The sequence below is a fragment of the Littorina saxatilis genome, linkage group LG6 (assembly GCF_037325665.1).
Source record: "Littorina saxatilis isolate snail1 linkage group LG6, US_GU_Lsax_2.0, whole genome shotgun sequence".
Lineage (NCBI taxonomy): Eukaryota > Metazoa > Mollusca > Gastropoda > Littorinimorpha > Littorinidae > Littorina > Littorina saxatilis.
Window position 1 is genome coordinate 28,307,272 of NC_090250.1, and position 19,422 is coordinate 28,326,693.

Sequence of the window (19,422 nt, forward strand, 5' to 3'; positions counted from 1 at the left end):
TGTTCTTGTTCTTCTTGTTCTTGTTCTTCTTCTTCTTCATCATCATCATCATCATCATCATCATCATCATCATCATCATCATCATCATCATCATCATTATCTTCTTGTTTGGTTGGTTAACTGGTTATTTTGGCTTCTTCTTCTTCTTCTTCTTCTTCTTCTTCTTCTTCTTCTTCTTCTTCTTCTTCTTGGCCACAGCCGTGGTTGACTATCCTGACATGTAGTTCTCGACTTGATTGCTTGGGTATGTTGGTGGCTTGCTTTCTATATTTTGGGTCAATAGCCCCGTCGATGATGGTTTTAATGTTGCGCGTAATGTTAGGTTTACATAATGCAAGACAGAGAAAGTGGACATTCGAAACGGAGAACTTTGATTCATTCAAGCTAGAAGAGTCAATCCAAAGTCGACGTAGTTTTTTATGAGATAATTATATAATGGTCTCGGCAATTCTCAAATTCTCAAATGTTTCACTTTCATTTCCAAATTCACTTTTCTGAACCAAGTTCTTGCTTGCTTGCAGACTCAGAATCAGAGTCACTGTTATTGTTCATTTGATGCCCAGGTGTAAATTGCCTAGGTAAAGTTGATTTATAGTACTTGATTATTTGTGCAGATGTGATTGCGTACGTACCTACCTACATAATTATAAGACTCATTAATGACTGCCTGACTTCTTTTACAGAGCGAAAAACAGTACCTCGAAAACTGTACAACTGGTTGTGCGGTATCGAAGACAAACCCAAACCCAAGCTCACACAGGAAGAGAAGGAAGCCATTAAACGGAAGATGACGTCACTGGCAGAAAGCCCGTTTGCGTCACGCCTGACGACCATTATTGCCATTATCGTGGCCACTATAACCACCTTCCTCTTGGCGTTCTTCGCCTAAACTCTGGTGTGAAACGAGATTTATCGTTATGGTGTGTGATTTTTATCTGATTTACATTGGGTACCCAAAACATAATAAATTATTGCGACCATTTTTGTATCCCAACTAAGAAATTATTAACGTAATTTGATCAGCTGTCACGTGTGGGTCATTTGAAGGATATTTTCAGCCCCCCAAATATGCCAGATAGCTTAGTTAAGTGCTTTTGGGGGTATCGAAAGTTTGAATGAGATAACACGGGTATTAATCGATTTTTTAGTTTGGGTTACAAAACGGGATGCAATATGTTAGTTTGTTTTGTTGCACAGTTATTGTGTGTCACCTTGCTGTATGTGGACGACCCAATGGTAACAACATTGTACTTGCAAGAACCACATTTTCGCCATGCTTATAGCATACTTAATGAAGACAACAAAATCATGACATATGCTTCTTTAAGGTTGTGTACATATATATAAATTAAGTCTGGGATTTAAGCCAGTAATTAACAGCAAGATATCGCGTTTAAATCAACTAGGTTTTTTTTCAGAGCTGAAGAACGGAATCTTATGTATGAAATATCAAATACATTTAAAGATACATAATTTTGACAGCAATATGTTTGTTTCAAACCTTTTTGTTTCGCAAAATGTATTTCTGGAGAAGAAATCTCTTTCTGTAGCCTTGCTCAATAAGTGTTCAGGTGTTTTAACTCCGATAGCTTTCAAGTAAATACAAAAAGTGAACAAGGCATTTAAAATAATAGTAACACTCGTAGCTTATTAAAAAATAAAGAAGAGTCTTCAGCTAACATATAATGAACATCGATTTTACTTGTGAGTTTTTGGTTTTTTTAAGTGCATGAAGATATATGCGTTATTTTCTGTCTTTTTACATTTAGTCAAGTTTTGACTAAATGTTTTAACATAGAGGGGGAATCGAGACGAGGGTCGTGGTGTGTGTGTGTGTGTGTGTTTGTCTGTGCGTGTGTGTGTGTGTGTGTGTGTGTGTGTGTCTGTGCGTGTGTGTGTGTGTGTAGAGCGATTCAGACTAAACTACTGGACCGATCTTTATGAAATTTGACATGAGAGTTCCTGGGTATGATATCCCCAGATTTTTTTTCAGTTTTTCGATAAATGTCTTTTATGACGTCATATCCGGCTTTTAGTAAAAGTTGAGGCGGCACTGTCACACCTTCATTTTTCAATTAAATTGATTGAAATTTTGGCCAAGCAATCTTCGACGAAGGCCGGACTTCGGTATTGCATTTCAGAATGGAGGCTTAAAAATTAATTAATGACTTTGGTCATTAAAAATCTGAAAATTGTAATTAAAATTATTTTTTTATAAAACGATCAAAAATTACTTTTATTTTATTTTTCATCATGTTCTGATTCCAAAAACATATAAATATGTTATATTTGGATTAAAAACAAGCTCTGAAATTTAAAAATATAAAAATTATGATTAAAATTAAATTTTCGAAATCGTTTTAAAAACAATTTCATCTTATTCCTTTTTGATTCCTGATTCCAAAAACATATAGATATGATATGTTTGGATTAAAAACACGCTCAGAAAGTTAAAACGAAGAGAGGTCATTGTGAAAAAATGCAGTGCGTTCAGTTTCATTCTGTGAGTTCCACAGCTTGACTAAATGTAGTAATTTCGCCTTACGCGACTTGTTTGTTTGTACGTTTGTTTCTTTGTTTGTTTTTGTTTTGTAAATCTTGTATTTTACATTCCTTTCAAAGTGTTCCAGAAAATTCAAAAGTGTGTGTGTACATTGTGACTGTATATTTTCGTGTTTTGCACAAAGCTAAGTAAATTGTGAACTTGTTATTGCTATCTGTAGCCAAAGCCCTGTTGTATATTCAGAGTTTTGTCAAATATATCCGCAGTGGAGCAAATTGGGTGTACATTCGGCGAATCACTGTCTCCGTTGTAAGATTACTGTCATACTGTTTTGATAAGTCATCTGATTTGCAATAGTGTTTCCCTTGTGACGTATATTGGTTTTATATATGTGTAAGATTAGGTTAGTCGCTGTAGTTTATTAAGCAGAATTACGGCAAAATGGACGTTTTTCGTTTTTTTCTGTTTTAAGATTCATTGATTGTTTTTTATGGTTTTAAAACAAGGTTATCTTTGTCAACAAACCACGAATCAAACGATAAAAGCAAACCAAAACCCCCCAAAATACAAGTTGCTACACATGGCAGTGTTATACCATAGATATTCTGCGAATATTTCACAAAAACAAAATATTGTAAGGTGACGTACACGTTCTTCCACTTTTGGTTTAAACATATTTTATTCAGCAAAACTTGGTGACATATACTTTAAACAGTCACTTAGGACAACACACGTTGCTATGGTTATATTACGTTTGGCCTTATCTTTACATCCGAACCAGAATTATTTTGCGTAGATGTTGTCAATATCAGAACAAGACAATTATAGAAAGAAAAAGAATAATACAGAGTTCAGCTGAAATAAAACCTATCAAACATTGGATAACACTCACACACAAAAAAAATCATAAACATAATTATTGCAATACACCCCAAACTCACTGTTTTGTTCAACGTGGTTTATTAAAATCATTTGTTCGTGAAAGTGTTTCAGAAAAAAGACATCAACAAATTACAACAATGCAGTGGCATACGTTAAAATCAATATACATGTACAACATTATGTCATACACCTATTTAAGTCTCTCATTTGTTTGACTGACTTTTGCATTAAACAATCAACCTTTACTGCTCTTCAGGTAAAAGTAAAAACAGTGCTCTTATTTTTTAAGTGCACGTTTTTAGTTTGTTTGTTCGTGGGCTGAAACTCCCACGGCTTTTACGTGTATGACCGTTTTTACCCCGCCATTTAGGCAGCCATACGCCGCTTTCGGAGGAAGCATGCTGGGTATTTTCGTGTTTCTATAACCCACCGAACTCTGACATGGATTACAGGATCTTTTTCGTGCTCACTTGGTCTTGTGCTTGCGTGTACACACGGGGGTGTTCGGACACCGAGGAGAGTCTGCACACAAAGTTGACTCTGAGAAATAAATCTCTCGCCGAACGTGGGGACGAACTCACGCTGACAGCGGCCAACTGGATACAAATCCAGCGCGCAACCGACTGAGCTACATCCCCGCCCGCACGTTTTTAGTGATTATAGAGCTTGTGCGTTGTAGGCACGATGGAATGATTTCTGTAGTTGTACTGCTAAAATAAGCACGTCATGCATTATATTTGAATGGATAATAAATGGACAAATCAATATGTAGTGTTGTATTTTGTTAACTTGTGTATAACATGTTGTGTTTTGTAGAGCTAATAGTCTGGCGCTCAGCTTTTTGCGTGTGCGCTGCTTTCTGTATGTAGTTTTGGTTCTTTTATGTTTCGGATTTGCTGTGTGTGTGTGTGTATGTGTGTTTCTGTGTGTGTGTGTGTGTGTGTGTGTGTGTGTGTGTGTGTGTGTGTGTGTGTGTGTGTATTTATGTGTGTGTGTTTATGTGTATGCGTGTGTGGAAAAAGAACATTAAATGTCAAAAGGTAGATGAACGTCAAAGTTGGCCACGACAGTATTGTTCCGACCCACAACGTTTCAGGAACAAACATGAAAGAAACGAACAATCCCAGACACATACACACACACACACACACACACACACACACACACACACACACACAGTCATTCATTCATGCATACCCCTCCACATACACACACACACACACACATTAATGCACACCCCTCCACACACACGCTTAAAAACACACATACACATCCACACTAATAACCGCAACATATTCATAACAAGCAAAACACCTGAACCATCCCCTACCCTTGCGTCAAAAAGGATATGCAGGACAGTGCAACCCTCGGACAGCCTGAATAAGGGACATGTGTGTGTGTGTGTGGGGGGGGGGGGGCAATTGTCCAGGGGGCAATTAGCCTGCTACCAAAAATCCAAAAAGCAATCAAAGCTTCATCACCACTCTAAATCTCTGCTGTGTCTTTGGACACCAGTTCTGTTGTTAATTGGCTTTTGCGTGTGAATATGTATGGCATTCTTTCCCCTTATGCCTCAACAGACGATTTTCGGAAATAACTCAGTCGGGTTCGCAAGGGACGTGAAATAGTGAATACCTTTGCTTCTTTTCGGAATTCGTCCATTGAAAGACTTCCCTGCACGTAAAAGCCCGCTCGTGGAAAATAATAAGGCCAACAACAAAAAAAAGTCTGTTTACGGTATCCCGACCGACCCTATTTTTTCGCGCGACCATAGACTTTTTTTTTGGCACTTGAAAAAAAAAATTATTTTAAAAAAAATGAAGTTTTTGTTTTTGGGCAAAATAACTTAAAAATATGGTTTGGGGGAAAAAAAAAAAAGAAATCCCGACCTACCGACCCTATTTTTTGTGTGTGCCTATGTTACCGTAAACAGACTATTTTTGTGTGTGTGCCTAAAAATAGATAAAAATTAGTGCATTTTGCAGCCTAAGAACGAATAGGACGGGCTGCAGCAGATCATATGATGCTTACTGTAACACCCGATCTTTTTATAAATATCATTTGACTTTCATTATTCACCTGTAAAAATGAATGAGATCAACATACAGCTACAATGAAAGTACTTCCGCTGTATAGCAGACAAGGTTATTAGCTTTCGTTCCCGCCTTCGCCTTCTAGGTCCTTGTATACGTTTATCACAAAGGTTTCTGCGCCTTCTTCAAAACATGTGTAGACGAAAGCGTTAGAAAAATTACAATCACAGTAAAACATCGCTTCACCCCCTTACGATCCTACGACCTTATACCAACTGTGAGAAAGGCAACAGGGTCGCTTCTAGGTCCGGGAGTGAAATCAAAGCACCAAGATCTTGTTTCCATGGTGTAGATATCAACCAAAACCGTTGTAATGACCTTTCGCGCGCGCGCGAAGAAGTGGTTGGAAATCCACAACAACAACAAAAGCAGGTCGAATACTTTACAATTCTTTCTTTTGGTGTTCGACAACTTCTGCTCACTAAGCCATAATACAAAAAATCACAGGTAAATAACTCTTGGGTTTTTATTTCGGATCTTTGACCATTGTCTTCGTAAGCAGCCAGTTACGATAAGAAAAGTTGTTTTAGACTGATCCCGGGAGAGGAACTCAGGATTCCTTTTCGGATCTTTGACAGCTTCCTTCTCAGTATCCCGGCAGAGCGAAGCAAGGTCCATTGGAATAAACCCCACAAATATCACTCAGGACTCTTTCTTTGGATTATTCACGTCTTTCTTCTCAGTCAGTCAGGATATGAAGAAGAAGTGTTGTTTCTCGGAACGAGTCCTACACACAGAACTCGGGATTCTTGCTTGGGTCTGTTACAACTTTCGTCTCAGTCAGTCAGGATATGGAGAAGAAGTGTTGTTTCTCAGAACGAGTCCTACACACAGAACTCGAGATTCTTGCTTGGGTCTGTTACAACCTTCGTCTCAGTCACCCAGCATGAAGAAGAGGTCAGTTTTTTCTAACAAATTCTAAGACATGTAACATCAAGAATTTTAAAAGACAACATGAATAAAAAACAAGTCGCGTAAGGCGAAAATACAATATTTAGTCAAGTAGCTGTCGAACTCACAGACTGAAACTGAACGCAACGCAACGCAGCAAGACCGTATACTCGTAGCATCGTCACTCCACCGCCCGTGGCAAAGGCAGTGCCCGTGGAATTGACAAGAAGAGCGGGGTATTCGTTGCGCTGAGAAGGATAGCACGCTTTTCTGTACCTCTCTTCGTTTTAACTTTCTGAGCGTGTTTTTAATCCAAACATATCATATCTATATATTTTTGGAATCAGGAACCAACAAGGAATAAGATGAAAGTGTTTTTAAATTGATTTGGAAAAAAAAAATTTGATAATAATTTTTATATATTTAATTTTCAGAGCTTGTTTTTAATCCGAATATAACATATTTATATGTTTTTGGAATCAGCAAATGATGGAGAATAAGATAAACGTAAATTTGGATCGTTTTATAAATTTTTTTTTTTTTTACAATTTTCAGATTTTTAATGACCAAAGTCATTAATTAATTTTTAAGCCACCAAGCTGAAATGCAATACCGAAGTCCGGGCTTTGTCGAAGATTACTTGACCAAAATTTCAACCAATTTGGTTGAAAAATGAGGGCGTGACAGTGCCGCCTCAACTTTCACGAAAAGCCGGATATGACGTCATCAAAGACATTTATCAAAAAAATGAAAAAAACGTATGGGGATTTCATACCCAGGAACTCTCATGTCAAATTTCATAAAGATCGGTCCAGTAGTTTAGTCTGAATCGCTCTACACACACACACAGACAGACACACACACACACGCACATACACCACGACCCTCGTTTCGATTCCCCCTCGATGTTAAAATATTTAGTCAAAACTTGACTAAATATAAAAATAAGGTTTCGCACATAAATCCCACAAACGAAACGCATACTTCTTTCTTCGGATTTTGACAACTTAATTTTCTTCTCAGCCGCTCAAATAGAAAAGTGAGGTTCATTGGAACAAATCATAGAAACGAAATTCAGGATTCCTTCTTCAAGTATTTGATAACTTTGTTCTCGTCCACTCACACAGCGAAGTGAGGTTCAATAGAACACATCACAGAAACGAAACTCAGGATTCCTTCGTCGGGTATTTGATACATGTGTTTTTTTTTACTGAGCCGCTCACACAGAGAAGTGAGGTTTATCAGAACAAAAGAAGAAAAACCACTAACACAAACGAAACTCAGGATTCCTTCTTCGGGTCTTTGCTAACTTTCTTCTTAGCAACTCAGCTTAGACAAACGAGGTTCATCAGAACAAATTATAGACACGAAACTCTGGATTCCTTCTTTAGGTATTTGATGATTTTTGTCTCAGCCACTCAGATCGAGAAATGAGGTTCTTCATAACAAATCATGCAAACGAAACTCAGGATTCCTTCTTCGGATCTTTGACAACTTTCTTTTCAGCCGCCCGGCAAAGAGACGTGAGGTCGAGGAGCAGGATGGATCCAAAAGACAACACAAGGAACGTCAGTCCAACGTAGCCAATCCCCTGCGCCGACGGTCGGTAATCGGGAGCGCTTGTCACTTTCCGTTTCGTGCTGGACAGCCCCGATTTATCCACTGTCAACTCTTCTTTGAGGTGCTCAGCGTTCTCTTCAGCTTTCTCGATGAGTTCTTCTTGGGTCTTATTCTGCAGGTTGACCGCTTGGCAATTACAGGGGCATTTGCCGATCTTTGGCGCTGGGGAAACTGTTGCTATCTCGACTGACAGCGTGGTGTTTGCTGCTCCTGCTTGTGATCTGGTTGTCTGTGGTGATGAAGGTATTGTAGCCGTGGTTTGTGATGAAGCAGCTCCTTGTGAAGATGTGTCTTCTATTGTTGTATCCTTTGTTGTTGTATCTTCTATTGATGTATCTTCTGTCGTTGTATCTGGTGTTGTTTCTTCGGTTTGTGATGATGCAGCTCCTTGTGTAGATGTGTCTTCTAGTGTTCTATCCTCTGTTGCTGTATCCTCTGTTGTTGTATCTTGTGTTGCTGTATCTTGTGTTGTTGTATCTTGTGTTGTTTCTTCTGTTGTTGTAGCTGCTGTTTCTTCTGTAGTTAAGGTTGTAGATAACTGCGTAGTTTGTGGTATTTCTGTAGACGAGATGGGGACAAGCCACAAGTAAATCGTTGTTCGTAAATAGTCTTTGTATACGTCAGAAACACAAGGCTATATCTATACACAATGTTTGTAAAGATGACTTTTTTGTTTAAATGAAAGCATGAAAATGTCAAAAGCACACAACTGTACTTACACAATTTAAAAAAAGTATTTAATAAGAGAAAACAAATGGGCCAAAACTATGTCGACTGAAGTCTTTCTCAAAATGTAAAATATATCACTATTGATAAGACATAGTATACAGTTGCACAAGTACTAAAGAGTGTTCAAAGAAAAAGAAAGGTATTTTTCACTCCAGAGTTTGCTTTATTTGTGTCGATCAGTCTGTCAACGTGAACTAACTTTACAAACAAAACCTTACGCTTTGTGCAGTTTTTTCCTGTGAAGTCTGGTGCGCAGGTGCAGTTATATCCATTGATGCCGTCTGTACAAGTTGCGCCATTCTGACAAGGGTTTGGCGAACAGTCGTCAATATCTGCCAGCAAACAAAAAACAGCAGAAATATAAAAACACACTTCCGTCCCAGTAACAAGAAACTATCATTATTTTAGCACTGCACCGCTCTGTCTGTCTGTCTGTCTTTCAGTTTGTCTGTCTGTCTGTCCCCCCCCCCCCCCCCCCCAATTTTTTAAATCTCTCTCTGCATACCCCCTACCCCGCTCTATCTATGTCTTAACGTTTTTCTGCGTTTTTATCACGCTATATTCATATTAAATTTGCAAAACATAACTGTGACATTTTTAACATTTAAGATATTTGCGACCTGTGTTTGTGTGCGTGTGTGCGTGTGTGTGTGTGTGCGTGCGTGCGTGCGTGTGTGTGTGTGTGCGCGCGTGCGTGCGTGCGTGCGTGTATGTGTGTGTGTGTTTGTGTGTGTCAATGTGTGTGTGTGTTTGTGTGTGTCAATGTGTGTGTGTGTGTGTGTGTGTGTGTGTGTGTGTGTGTGTGTGTGTGTGTGTGTGAGCGGGTGAATGTGGGTGAGTTTCACAATTCTGAGTTTGCGATTCTGCGCGCACCTCTTTCTGTGTCCCTGTGGCAATGTCTATGTGTTGTGCACGTAAATCTATTAGTATGATTGTTTGTGTGTGACTGTCATTATGCTAGGTCAACGCATCCATACTCAGTTCGCAGTCACTTCCGGTGTATCCCTCTACGCATGTGCAGTTATATGCGTTGACACCATCCATGCACGTTGCATTGTTTTGACAGGGGTTCGGTGAACAGTCATCGATATCTGCAACAGATGTCAGGTTATATCAACTGGTAGCTTGGAAGACACACACACACACATACACACACACACACTTACTCACTCACTAACTCACATACACACACAAACACACACACATACACACACACACACACACACACACACACACACACACACACACACACACACACACACACACACACACACACACACACACACCGACACACACACAAACACGCTCTCGCGCGCATGCACACACGCGCACGCACGCACGTACATTTACACATTTTACATTTGCATGTGTATTTGTGTGTGACTGTCATTATGCTTACAGGGCTCCCCATAGAGCGCATCCCTGCGTCCTATACACACTAGAAGCCGAAAACACGTACTAGAAATGTATCGAGGGGGTCCCGGGACGCACTAGATTTTCTTTATCGTGCGTACCGTGAATACCATTTTCAGACTGCAATCGTCCGCTATTGCGTACCAGAGGTACGTAACGGTTTTTATACTGTATAGGTCTCATGCAAGCACCAATGTCAATTTCACGCGCGAAGAAAAGGAGGTTAAAAGCGATACAAAAGGAGCTCTGCCCGGCACGGTTATGTGCTAAAAAGCACTGGTTGCTTGGTAAAAACCATGCCGGGCGACTTCAGCGGTGAACCGGCGAACACAGAAACACGGATCAAGCGATCCAATGGACGGAACGGAAAAACCACCACCGGCAAAGAGAATTCGACGCTTCCAGGCTGAGTGACAGGAAGTCAATTGGAAAGTGTGTGTGTGTGTGTGTGTGTGTGTATGTGTGTGTTCCATTCATCAAGGTGTTGTTGAATTGTCGTGTTAACCTAGAATATTTCAATCAAAAAGACACTTTACAGTACACTATGCGTGACCACAATGTGTTATAAGCACACAGGGACTTTTTGGCTTTTGGACTCTTGGGACCCTCTAAAATTCTGCAGTTGGGGTCCATGGACCCTCTAAAAATTGGAAGTGGGGGCCCGGGACGCACTAAGAGGGGCGTCCGTGGGGAGCCCTGGCTTAGTCAACTCATACATACTTAATTCGCAGTCACTTCCGGTGTATCCCTCTACGCATGTGCAGTTATATGCGTTCACATCATCCATGCATGTTCCATTATTTTGACAGGGGTTCGGTGAACAGTCATCAATATCTGCAACAGATGTCAGGCTATATCAACAGGTAGCTTGGACGACAGAGAGAGACACACACACACACACACACACACACACACACACACACACACACACACACACACACACACACCATCATCATCATCATCATCATCATCATCATCATCGTCGTCATCATCATCATCGTCGTCGTCGTCATCATCATCATCATCATTGGAACAACGCACATTTTTAAATCAAAAACGCCAATTTCTTTTCTGTTTCATTCCTACATTTTCTCTCTCTCTCTCTCTCTCTCTCTCTCTCTCTCTCTCTCTCTCTCTCTCTCTCTCTCTCTCTCTCTCTCTCTCTCACACACACACACACACACACACACACACACACACACACACACACACACACACACACACACACACACACAGATCCATACACTATTTTTGCCAAAATACATGTCTATTTATGCAAGCCGATCAACAACAACAACCAGAAATCTTGCATACATTCCCGTCTGACTTACTCGTCTCGCAATCACTTCCGTTGAAGCCAACTGCGCATGTGCAGTTGTATCCGTTGATCTCATCGAAACAACTTCCTCCATTCTGACAAGGGTTTGGGGAGCATTCATCAATTTCTGATTTTAAAGAAAAAAGGAAGATCAAATTAAAATCCAAGCAGATTCTGGATTCTAGAATCTACTCTTCTTGCATGCCGAAAAACACATCAATTGCAACATATCTTAACCATTTTAATGCCTCTGAAGTCCTAATTCCCACAACCCAATACTTATCGGTTTATTCATGTATACAACTATCAATGTTTTTAAAAATGTATATTTCCTCTTTAACAAAAATAATAATGTAACGCTGTACCCCAATGTTGTTTGACACAAGAATCGCTAATATTTGATAATCTGTTTCAAATTGTTGTTTGTTTTAATACAGGAGCACTTTACACATGCTGCCCATAAATATTTGCAGTTAAATCGCAATATCCAAGACGACAAACGTTGACCTCTTCAACTTATCATCGGAGACTACCAAACTATAAAGCAGAAGCAGAAGCTCTCATGCAGGCCGCCTCCTTCGTTCAGGACTCCGCAGACCCTTGCTACCAAGTTGTCTTCCTCTCGGACGCCCTTTCAGTCCTTCAGGCCCTAGAGAACGACAAACTCCCACAGCTGGCCAAAGCATTACAGATGGTCAGACAAACCAGAAGAGTTGTCCTCCAGTGGATACCAGCACACTGTGGGATACCAGGAAATGAAAGGGCAGATGAGCTGGCAAAAGAAGGAGCCGTGGAAGACCAACCTGAAAACAGTGTCAGCTTTAGTGAGCAGAAGACAATCATCAAGGCATTGATGAGGCCAAGGACAAACAGAGATGACTACCACACAATGTCCAGAGAGCAGCAAGTCAACCTCATCAGGCTGCGTACTGGCCACAACAGGCTCAATGCTCACATGAACCGAAAGTTCAAGCTGGCGCCATCACCAACCTGTGCCTGCGGCCAAGAGGACCAAACAGCGGAACACATCTTACAGCGATGTCCCTTACTAGATGAGGAACGAAAAGAAGTGTGGCCGTCACCAACTCCCTTGCAGACCAAACTATACGGCAGTCGACAGGAGTTGGAGAAAACGACAACATTTATCACCAGTGCTGGACTGATTGTGTAACCTCTGCGAACGCCAAGAAGAAGAAGAAGAAGATCGGAGACTACATGCACGTACTGATCATTAATTTAACAAACAGACATGAACGTAAAACTACACAGGATCAAGCCTTCCTGTTTCACATAACCAGCCTATACCTGTTTCACATAACCAGCCTACCTGTTTCACATAACCAGCCTACCCGTTTCACATAACCATCCTACCTGTTTCACATAATCAGCCTACCTGTTTCACATAATCAGCCTACCTGTTTCACACAACAAACCAGTGTAGCCAGCCACACAGGAGCAATTGTACTCGTTCACTCCATCAATACAGCTTGCTCCGTTTTGACACGGCTCCGGTACACAGTCGTCAATATCTGATAGAAAGAAAAACAAAAACATAGGCCCACTGTCGTCAATATTTGGTAAAAGGTAATTGTACAGACATCAATATCTGGTTCAAAAAACAATATTAGTAAGCGAAAATCAATATATTGGGAAAAAAAGGCTATATACACAAATCTACAATATCTGGTAAAAAGAAAGACAAGACATAAGACAGACAGAAATAGAGTAAAATGTCATTAAAGGAACGAAGACCACCATTAGCACCCCCACGACATCAACAACTCCACCCCTCCCCCACCACTACCACCAACAACAACAACAACAACAACAACAACAACAACAACAACAACAACAACAACAACAACAACAACAACAACAACAACATTAACGCGAACTGAGAGACATGTGCATTATAAGCGTTTTAATGAAGAAATGGCTCAACAGTCCACAAACATGTAGGGCCTATTTACTTATTTGACACTCCGTTCCCGTAAAGCCCACAGCGCACGTGCAATTGTGCATGGACAATATGTTGTCGCTGAAACAGGTGCCTCCGTTCAAACAAGGTGAACTTGCGCAGTAATCTGTGACAGAGAAAAGCAGAAGATATATGCATGCATATATTATGTGCAATACTACTTTTTGTCTTTTACCCATTAGCGTCGTTGAAGTTCTGTTAGAAAAAGTCTAAATTCAATGGGGAAAATAGAGAGAGAAAATGTCTTAAATCGCGACAGGGGTTCGACGAACATGATATTTTACATACATATACTTTTTATATTTAGTCAAGTTTTGACTAAATATTTTAACATCGAGGGGGAATCGAAACGAGGGTCGTGGTGTATGTGCGTGTGTGCGTGCGTGTGTGTGTGTGTGTGTGTAGAGCGATTCAGACTAAACTACTGGACCGATCTTTATGAAATTTGACATGAGAGTTCCTGGGTATGAAATCCCCGAACGTTTTTTTCATTTTTTTGATAAATGTCTTTGATGACGTCATATCCGGCTTTTCGTGAAAGTTGAGGCGGCACTGTCACGCCCTCATTTTTCAACCAAATTGGTTGAACTTTTGGTCAAGTAATCTTCGACGAAGCCCGGACTTCGGTATTGCATTTCAGCTTGGTGGCTTAAAAATTAATTAATGACTTTGGTCATTACAAATCTGAAAATTGTAAAAAAAAATAAAAATTTATAAAACGATCCAAATTTACGTTTATCTTATTTTCCATCATTTGCTGATTCCAAAAACATATAAATATGTTATATTCGGATTAAAAACAAGCTCTGAAAATTAAATATATAAAAATTATTATCAAATTTTTTTTTTCGAAATCAATTTAAAAACACTTTCATCTTATTCCTTGTCGGTTCCTGATTCCAAAAATATATAGATATGATATGTTTGGATTAAAAACACGCTCAGAAAGTTAAAACGAAGAGAGGTACAGAAAAGCGTGCTATCCTTCTCAGCGCAACGAATACCCCGCTCTTCTTGTCAATTCCACGTGCACTGCCTTTGCCACGGGCGGTGGAGTGACGATGCTACGAGTATACGGTCTTGCTGCGTTGCGTTGCGTTCAGTTTCATTCTGTGAGTTCGACAGCTACTTGACTAAATATTGTATTTTCGCCTTTCGCGACTTGTTGTTTCTTCTTTAACGCATAACACAGCGGTAAACAAACACACTGCCCATTGGATGGAGAAAATACATGGTCTCGAAAGACCACCCAATACAGCATTTAGATTTGAAAAATAGAAAGCTCAAACACTAATACTTTGAATCAGCACTTACATATAACTCAACATGCCCAACCTACAGCGCCACCAGCAGACCATCCTCTTCCGCCTACGGACTGGACACTGTCTTTTTTCTTTTTTTTCTTATTTACAAATCAAATTTTCTACTTACTATTTGAAACTCAAAAATTACAAACACTGATCCCCGACAAGTTGTCTTTCTAAAAATACTAACACACATTTTCCCAATTAATATTACGTGATTTACAAAATTTCTCATCTTTTTACAACAACTTGTGTCTTGATAACCAAATATTATATCCTGCATCTTAAACTTAACCCTTAATCCAGCCTTTTCCTCTATCCAGTTTTCTATCTTCGTCCAAAACAACTTTACCGGTATGCACTCATAAAAAAAATGTTCAACAAAATCAACTTCCGTACAACATATACAACATCTGTTATTCTCCCTGACTTGCATTTTACATAATAAAATATTTGTTGGATATATGTTATGTAAAATTTTCCATTGCAATTCTCTTAACCTCACTTCTTTGGAAACATAGGCAAGGGTCCAAATTTCCTTATCTACTTGTACACCAAACTTCCTCAACCAAAAATTATATACACAAGGTTTTTCTACAGCAGTATCTACACTTTTCTTTTCTATCATTTTTCGTATTTGGCTTATTTTTATCATATACAGGCTACCATCAAACAATTGCTTATCCATCTGGACAATAATATGTTTATTTTCAATCCAATTAATCCATACTTTGGGTAATGCGTTTATTAATGCCCAATAATCCAATAAAATATTTGCATTATTCTTTCCAATTTGTATATATACCTCTGCTGCTGACTTCAATCTCTTTTCTTCCACTATAAACAAATCACTTACTCTTTCAATCCCAGCATTTTTCCAATAAAAATAATATACATATACTATACTTTTTGTTTTTTTACCCGTTAGCGTCGTCGAAGTTCTGTTTAAACAAGTCTAAATTCAGTGGGGAAAATAGATAATGCTGTTTTCATTCACAAAACTGACACTACGCTTACCAACTGTATCAAATAGAACCATACCACCAAGCGTTGTGAATCGACACTGGTTAACTTAATAAGCTGATTTCATACACAGAATGTCTTAAAACAATAGAACAAAATGCATGCTTACCAAATTTATCGATTAAAGACATGCCAGCAATCGTAGCGAAACCATACTGCGTGCCGGATGCGTAGAGCAAGGCCCCAAACGGTGCACCGGTACTGTGTCTCAGCCAATGAGGGCCAGCGGCTAGCGACACGTGACCAACACTGTAGCCGCAGCCGACGGAACCGAAATTTGCATTTCCTGGTAAAACCATGTTGTCCCTCTCACTGGTAGCCACAGTGATTGCAACGCGTCTGAAAAAGTTCAAAGATTTATATATAAAAACTAAGCAAAATAAAAAGAAGAAATAATTTCTGAAGGATGCAGTTTTTATAAACACACACACACACACACACACACACACACACACACACACACACACACACACACACACACACATACACACACATGTGTGTGTGTTTGTGTGTGTGTTTGTGTGTGTGTGTTTGTGTGTGTGTTTCCATGCATATGTACGTGCGTGCGCGTGTGCGTGCGTGTGTGTTAGTGCGAGTTTGTGTCTTAGTTCATGTGTTTTTTTTCTTTTTCCTTGTAACAAAGGGCATAAGTTGCATGGTTCGTTGCGATCGAAATGAGTTTCTTTTAGATGCAAACTTTTTTCTCAGAAAGTGTTTTTAGTGTGGTCACAGCAACAAAAAAATATCGTGCTTTGTTTTTAAAGTTAAAACAATGTTTTTAGACAGTCGAGAGATTGTACCCGTGTATACGCTAAGCTAGCACCATGCATCTTTTCTTGCTGTCACGATATTGACCTTTTATTCAAAGGAATGAATTGCTTTCCTCGCAACGTTTTGATTCGTCTCCAGCAAGGTTGTCATTAAAAGCAAAAGGAATGCATGTTTATTTAGAAGTCCTTTCCCTGTTAAAGACGATGTTATTGCTTTTATGTGTACACATACAAGCTTTTACACACACAAACACACACACACACACACACACACACACACACACACACACACACACACACACACACACACACGCACACACACACACACACACACACACACACACACACACACACACACACGTTAAAGACGATGTTATTGATTTTATGTGTACACATACAAGCTTTTACACACACAAACACACACACACACACACACACACACACACACACACACACACACACACACACACACACACACACACACGCAAACACACACATACACACACACGCACGCACGCACGCACACACACATACACACACGCACACGCACACACACCCACGCGCGCACACACACACGCACGCACACACACACACTTTCACAGGCGTAAACCTCGCAAACAACAGTGAACACACCCACCTGTCCATGCTTTCCGAGGGGTTTATCTCCAAGTCGACGACGTAATCATTCGTAAATTTCTGCACTGGAGCCACCAAAGACATGGAAGGATCACCCATAGGCACCGCAGTGTCCGATCCCCCTCCCTGGGTAAACATCAGCACCATGACAGGCTTTGTACTCGTGATGCACATCTCAGAGCCCAAAAGACCCAGCAGCGTCCCATCGTCGATCTCATAATCCCGAAACTCGCCTTTCTGCAAAGTCACCGTTCCAGAGGCGTCAATGTTGTTATCATCGTAAGGGCTGATGACGCGGTAGATGGTGCCACTCGTCCTGTACTTGATGTCGTGGAGGATGTAGGTCGTCCCCAGGTCCTCCAGGGGTATCATGGTCTCAGACATGTAGTCACAAAACGTGACATGTATGGGGACGGCGTCGCACTTGAGGCCCACGGTCACGCTGACCGCCTTATCGCTGGTCACCATGGAGCCCACAAAACTCGTGTTGCACTTGCCACCCCACGTCTGGTGTCGGTTCAAGGTCACTGTGGCTATGCCGCCGTCTGTGAAGGCGCTGTCCAGGCACTGACCGTTACCTGCGAGTTGAAACTGGACCTGCAACGACAGTGGCGTACATGTTTGTCAGATGCTGTACACGAACTGAGTTGAAACTGGACGTACAACGAAAAAGGGGCACATGTTCGTCAGGTGCTATCCAGAAACTAACCGCTTTGTGTGGGTTCAAACTGGACCTGCAACGGCAGGGGCGTACATATTTATCAGTTGCTGTACAGAAATTGACCGCTTCGTGTGAGTTGAAACTTGACGTGTACAACGTATACGACAAAGGAGTACAGTTGTTTTCAGTTGCTTTCCACACACTGACCGCTTAGTGTGGGTTGAAACTAGACCTGCAACGACATGGGCCTACATGTTTGTCAGTTGCTGTCCACGAACTGATCGCTTCGTGTGAGTTGAAACTGGACGTACAAGGTCAAAGGCGTACATGTTTGTCAGTTGCTGTCCACGAACTGATCGCTTCGTGTGAGTTGAAACTGGACGTACAAGGTCAAAGGCGTACATGCTTGTCAGATGTTGTCTAGAAACTAACCGCTTCGTGTGAGTTGAAACTGGACGTACAACGAAAAAGGCGTACATGTTTGTCAGGAGCTGTCCTCATTGACCTCTTGCTGCCTGCCAGTTTAAACTGGACGTAAAAAGAAAAAGTTGTACATGTTTTGTTCAGATGCAACGACAAAATTGAACATATGTTTGTCATTTGCTGCCTGCTAGGTTTTAACTGCACCTGCAACGACAACGGCGTACATGTACGCCACTAGATATAAAACATGGTTCATTCGCTGGGTATCCCATATGTCCTAACAGGACGTTACACTCAAACAGCGTGGCATTCATTTAGCAAAATTATCAACTTAAGTATTGCTTAAAAGAATAGACGATGTTGGGTTATAACTATGGGAGGATGTTTTAAGCGGTGTGGCAGAGTATTTATCCTTGCAGATAAATATATGTACACTAAGGCGTAAGCATGCAAGGCGCTTAAGTCGACCACTCCCAAAAAGAGTATAAGGTACACCACGCAATACAAGACATCACACGATGGCTCTGTCTATCTCTTTCGCCCCCCCCCCCCCCCACCTCTCTCTCATTCTCTCTCTCTCTCTATCCCCCTCCTCTCTCTCTCTTTCTCTTTCTCCTTCTCTCTCTCTCCCTCTCTCTCTCTCTCTCTCTCTCTCTCTCTCTCTCTCTCTCTCTCTCTCTCTCTCTCTCTCTCTCTCTCTCACTCTTGTTCTGTCTGTAAATCAATGATCTGCCACTGCACATTTCTGATAGTAATGTAAGAAGTGATTTTTTTGCTGACGATTCTTCTCTTCATGCAAGTGGAAAGTCTGTTCCAGTAATAGAGTCCTCCCTTCAAACAGCTTTAAACGATGTAAATAACTGGCGTAGTGCTAATGCTATGCTTGTCCATCCAATAAAAACTAAAAGTATGGTAATTGCAACCAGACAAAAACACCAGATTTCTCCACTCAAACTAAATCTTACTATTGGTACGCAATCAATTGAACAAATTCAACAGCATCGCGTTTTAGGGGTAATTATTGATTGTGAATTCAAGTGGCAGGCACAATTACAGCATATTTGCAAGAAAGTAGCCAAGAACGTTTTCCTCCCATCCAAGTTAAAGCAATTTACGGACAGAAGGACTCTGGAAATGTTCCACCATGCTCATGTAATGCCTCACATTAATTATGTTTC

At 40.5% G+C, this 19,422-nt stretch overlaps 2 protein-coding genes across 2 annotated transcripts in view; one reads left to right on the top strand and one right to left on the bottom strand.

Annotated features, from left to right (window-relative positions):
- The window catches only part of LOC138968914 (sodium/glucose cotransporter 4-like), a 40,951-nt gene extending 36,801 nt beyond the window's left edge, over window positions 1–4,150 (top strand). The window contains exon 17 of the mRNA XM_070341588.1: window positions 684–4,150. Within this exon, the coding sequence (XP_070197689.1) occupies window positions 684–889 (206 nt within the window). The 3' untranslated portion in view covers window positions 890–4,150. The remainder of the gene's footprint in view (window positions 1–683) is intronic.
- LOC138967970 (uncharacterized) overlaps window positions 4,138–19,422 on the bottom strand; it is a 19,053-nt gene continuing 3,768 nt past the window's right edge. Inside the window, exons 3-8 of the mRNA XM_070340532.1 lie at window positions 17,162–17,757; window positions 15,864–16,093; window positions 12,865–12,978; window positions 11,463–11,576; window positions 8,937–9,050; window positions 4,138–8,547 (exon numbers count right to left, since the gene is read on the bottom strand). Coding sequence (XP_070196633.1) covers window positions 7,835–8,547; window positions 8,937–9,050; window positions 11,463–11,576; window positions 12,865–12,978; window positions 15,864–16,093; window positions 17,162–17,757 — 1,881 coding nt within the window. The 3' untranslated portion in view covers window positions 4,138–7,834. The remainder of the gene's footprint in view (window positions 8,548–8,936; window positions 9,051–11,462; window positions 11,577–12,864; window positions 12,979–15,863; window positions 16,094–17,161; window positions 17,758–19,422) is intronic.